Source organism: Pteropus vampyrus, unplaced genomic scaffold, assembly GCF_000151845.1.
Source record: "Pteropus vampyrus isolate Shadow unplaced genomic scaffold, Pvam_2.0 Scaffold378, whole genome shotgun sequence".
In the NCBI taxonomy this organism is placed as follows: Eukaryota; Metazoa; Chordata; class Mammalia; order Chiroptera; family Pteropodidae; genus Pteropus; species Pteropus vampyrus.
In genome coordinates, this window is record NW_011889159.1 from 94,475 (window position 1) to 99,308 (window position 4,834).

Below are 4,834 nucleotides of genomic sequence, written 5' to 3' on the forward strand. Positions count from 1 at the left end.
AAACAATCTAGAGACATGTGGTTTGCCAAAACCACCAAGAAATTGTGATGTTTGCTATGTCTGACTTAAGAGTGCAGGTTCTTAATCATTTATGTGTGATTTAAGTAAATCATTGGTCCCTATTTTTCTCTTCTTTAAAATGAACATGTTGAATTTAATCTCTAATGTACTATCAGGTTCTAAGACTCTAAATATGATATGATATAATATGATATGTAATGTACTATACTATACTGTACTGTACTATACTATACTATACTATACTATACTATACTATACTATACTATACTATACGATACTAAAGCATATTTGAGGAATGAGATAGCCTACTTAATTGAATATGCTGATCAAAGGAGGATTATATGATATGATGTTGAGATTATCAGATGTCAAGGAATTAAAGTTTAAGTTGGTGTACTTCACGCTCTAGAAAGGATTTAATTTTTCAGTTGATATTCAGAAGGCATTTCAGGAACATACACTTAATACTCAAAAATAAAATAGAACAATAAATTTGAAACAACTTATGTGTAAAGCTATGTACAAAACTGTAAATATATGGTGACAGAAGGAAATTTAACTTTGGGTGATAAAAACACAATTCAATATACATATGATGTATTATCGAATTGCACACTTGAAACTTATATAATTTTATTAACCAGTGTCATAAACTTAATTTAAAAACTGTATAAAAAAGGAGATTATGCAGAGCTGCTCTCAAGGATCTCTTATTCTAGTAGAACATCAATTATTAACAAACAGGGTTGCATAATGTTTCCAGTACTTTAAACTTTATTTTCACTTAGATCCTAGAAAAACAGTTTTGTTATCTATAATTAATTAAATCTCCAAACTTACATTTTGCTTTTTTAAATCTCCATTAAAATTAATGTCAGCTCTTAATTAATCTATTCCTGACAGGGTAATCCAGCTTGATACAGTATCAAGGGCCATGAACTGGGTTAAAAAAAAAATCCTCATATGGGTAACAAAGATGTTTTCCTAACAGTCTGTTTTACTAAGAAATTTATTGTAGGACACATGGATGGAGAAATAGTAGCAAATTAATCCCTAGTTCATCTTTTTTCTGACATATTTATTTTTAGAATTCACCAGATACATATGGAATGGAGATAATAGTGTTTTAGGTAAAACTGAAGCAAATAATGCTGGAAATAACTGGGAGTCAAATTTTAGCTAGAATAGAAGGGAATAATCTGAAAATAAAAATTGTGTTGATAGCAAGTTTTCTCTCTAGAGAAGTACCTAGCAAATTTTGAATAATTACATAGTGAGGACTTTTTGCCTTTGGTCCATCCAGACGGTATGCATACTTATGACTGTATTTCTATTATAAATGATCATAACATATGTGAAAGCATTCTTACCATTTGACAGAAAATGACTCTCAATTTAGAACAGAGCAAAATTGGAATGGACAGGCTCAATGAGAACTGGAAGTGTAGTATAGTTTGGATTCAGGAGAGCTGTCAGGGAAAAATTTCTGTTCTCAACAATGAGAAGATCAGACTCTTTTTGCATATTCATTATTGTTTTGCGTTTTGTATTTTGCCAACTTCCCCAATTCTTGATCTTATTTTTCTCAAAATCATTTGAAGATTAGTGCCTGGTGTGTATTTAGGGCCCCACATGTGTGGGACCTTTGGGAACGGAAATGATGGCTGGATTTGACTCATAAGGTATTATAAAATCAAACCAGGGGAAGGTTTCTTCACATTTCATTACTAAAAATCCACCTGAGACTCATTTTCATCCACTCCCCATTACCAAGGCAGAGGGTAGGATTTGCTCCACGGCCCTCAGGTTTCAGTCTACATGCGGGATTCCACGTACACTGCATGGTCATCCAAGAGCTTATATAAGTTATTTAACTCCAGATTTTGATACTGACATATTTGTTTTACAGTTTAAGAAACTGAGGCATACACTGATTAAGAAATTGTTTAAGGTTATGCAAATTTGAAGTGATAAAGTATTAATTTTATTCTAAGAGTTTTAATTGCAAATTTATCTTATTGGGCTGTAATCTGAATACAATTATAGTTAGGAGCAAGTGAATGTTCCGTCAGTGATTTTTTTTTTTTTCAGATTGACACACATGATGAGATGGTTCTGACTTCGGATAGGGACAACCTCTATCTTTATTAAACTAAACTTCTTCCTCTTCAAAGGGTGACCTTGAGCTTCAGAGCTCCTCTGGGTTGCCCATGGGTTCTAAACCCCACTCAAGATGTTCTTACTGATGATACTATTTGCTCTATTTAGAGTCTTTCATTGTTTTTTGTCTGTTGTATTTAATAGCTTCCTTAAAAGTGATTGGACCGTCCCAGCCCATCCTTGTCAGAGTTGGAGAAGACATAGAATTAATCTGTTACCTGTGCCCAAAGGCTAATGCACAGAGCATAGAGGTGAGGTGGGTCTGATCCCAGCATTATCCTGCTGTGTATATGTATATGGATGGGGACCATGTGACTGGAGAGCAGATGGCAGAATATAGAGGGAGGACAGCATTGATGACTGATGCCATTGATGAGGGAAAACTGACCCTACAGATACACAATGCCAGAACTTCAGATGATGAGCAGTACCTTTTTGAAAATGATGGTGTCTACCAGGCAACTAGTTTGGATCTGAACATAATAGGTAAGGATTCTAGATAGATGTTTTGAATTCAACATCGATTTCTACTGTTTTAACATGCTAGTTCCTAGAAAATTTTCCTGGCACCTGAAATTTTCTTAATTTCTTTTCACTCATCAAATTTATATTGAACCTTCTGATGTGCAAGAACCATCATCTATACATAAAGTCCACAGATGTAAATGGATCAAATTTAATTCTTTGGGTATAGAATTTCTATCCTTCCCAGAATCTCCATAAAATGACCATACAGAGTAAAATTTGAGAATTTTACTCCGTAATTTTACACAGAACTCATTATTTCACAGAGTGTTATTAAAATTCTGGGAAATGTGTAGTTACTGGGAAGTGTAATGAGTTGGAGACTAAAGTAGATTCACATATAAACAAAAATAATAAATATTGACAGAATTGGCAGGATGGAGGAGGAAAGACAAAATTTCTCCCTTCAACATAATTTTTGACTGTCTGTATTTGTGAGCGAGAATTGATTTTCCAAGGCTAGCAAATGCCATTGAAGACATAGGCCAACATCTTGGATACTCTATTTGTTTTTTTGTTTTTCATTTTCATTGTGTCTAAATTAATAAACATATTGAGAAAATATCTACAGGAGCACATGCTGTGAGGTTAAATGGACTCTATCATTTCCTGCCATTGGACATACATATTTATAAGATTTTGATCTTTGAGACTATTTTCTTACTGACTTACTTACTCACTTCCTGGACCTGTGATCCATGCCATAGTCAAAGTTATTTTGTTCTCAGGTATAGAAGAAAAAAGATTGAATTAGAAATTTATCATAACCTTTGACCTGTCCCATGATGATTTTAGAAATACAAAAAATAAATAAATAAAAATGTACAAACAAAACAAAACAAGAAACAGTTCCCACTAGTCTCATCCCTAATTGGAGCATAACTCCCCCATAAGTTTTGCTCTCTTCCCTAAGTTTCTGAATCCCCCTCTTCCCTCTCAGTGAAGTCACTGACCATATAGCTATTTACTGAAACTCTAAGTTTTGTATCTTGATCTCTACTCCCTAGAGCTGGATTCTTCCCCACTGATCACCATGGAGAGACTGAAGAATGGAGAAAAACAGCTGATGTGTACTCCAGAAGGGTGGTTCCCACCGCCCCATGTGCAGAGGAGGGACATGGAAGAAAAGACAACACCATCAGTTTCAGAGGTCCTGACTCAAGGCGGCCAGGGACTGTTCCAAGTGGAGGCGTTTCTGTTGGTCACAAACATCTCTGTTATGTATGTGACTTGTGCCATCAACCCCCTTCTTGGCAAGGAGAAAATGGCAACTTTTTCTCTCTCAGATTGGTGATTCTATATATTCCTCTCAGCTTTAGGAAATAAATATGAAGATCAACCCAGACTTATTCAATTTATTGCTCTCCTATATTCTAATTTTTATTTTCTTCTCTCTGATGAAGTCTCCTGCTGTCTCTTACGAAGTTGTTCTTCAGGATACCTAGGGATCCTACTCCTCTGAGTGTCTCCCTGACATCCCAAACTAAAGCCCTGTGGTTATATTGTGATATACAGAAATCTAAGAATTGATTCTATTGTCACTGTATCTACAAGCTCTTTTTTCTGATATGAAAATAATGACATCACTTTGCTGTTTTCCTCATAGTGGATTTTCTTCTGGATTAGAAACTAATTTTTCTTAGCACCACCTTCATGGCTATGGACTGAGTAATTTTATCCTTTTCTAACCTTGTTATTCCAGTGATTGTGGTGCTATAACTGGAAAGAGAAGGGTAAGAAATGTGTGTGAGTGTGTGAGAGTTCATGCGTGTATATTTCTGCAAAGAGCAAACAATAAAGCTAACATAAACTTCAAGTCTCTCCTCAGCTTCTGCAGAACAGAGAGGAGCAGCAACTCCCTCCCTGAGAGGCTCAGTTCTCACCCTTTCCTCCAGCTCAGGAGCTGTTCAGATAAAATGATCGATCTTGAAAATTTCTCAGTTTCATGACTTAATGAGATCTTGCGGTTTTCATTTTGGATGACTTTTTCGTGGAAGATACTGCTTATTTGGGGATTGCTTCTTGCAGTGGTTGTAGGCCTGGTTGGGAGGACAAGCTGTAGAAAAAAAGTAGTTAGGTAAACAGAAACAGTGTGGGGCACACTGCAGTGGGAACCTTACTGCACACT

General features: G+C 35.5%; 1 protein-coding gene across 1 annotated transcript in view; it reads left to right on the forward strand.

The window, feature by feature from the left end:
• The window catches only part of BTNL2 (butyrophilin like 2), a 17,349-nt gene extending 13,349 nt beyond the window's left edge, over window positions 1-4,000 (forward strand). Inside the window, 2 exon segments of the mRNA XM_023523086.1 lie at window positions 2,326-2,667; window positions 3,714-4,000. Coding sequence (XP_023378854.1) covers window positions 2,326-2,667; window positions 3,714-4,000 — 629 coding nt within the window.
• The last annotated feature ends 834 nt before the right edge of the window (window positions 4,001-4,834 follow it).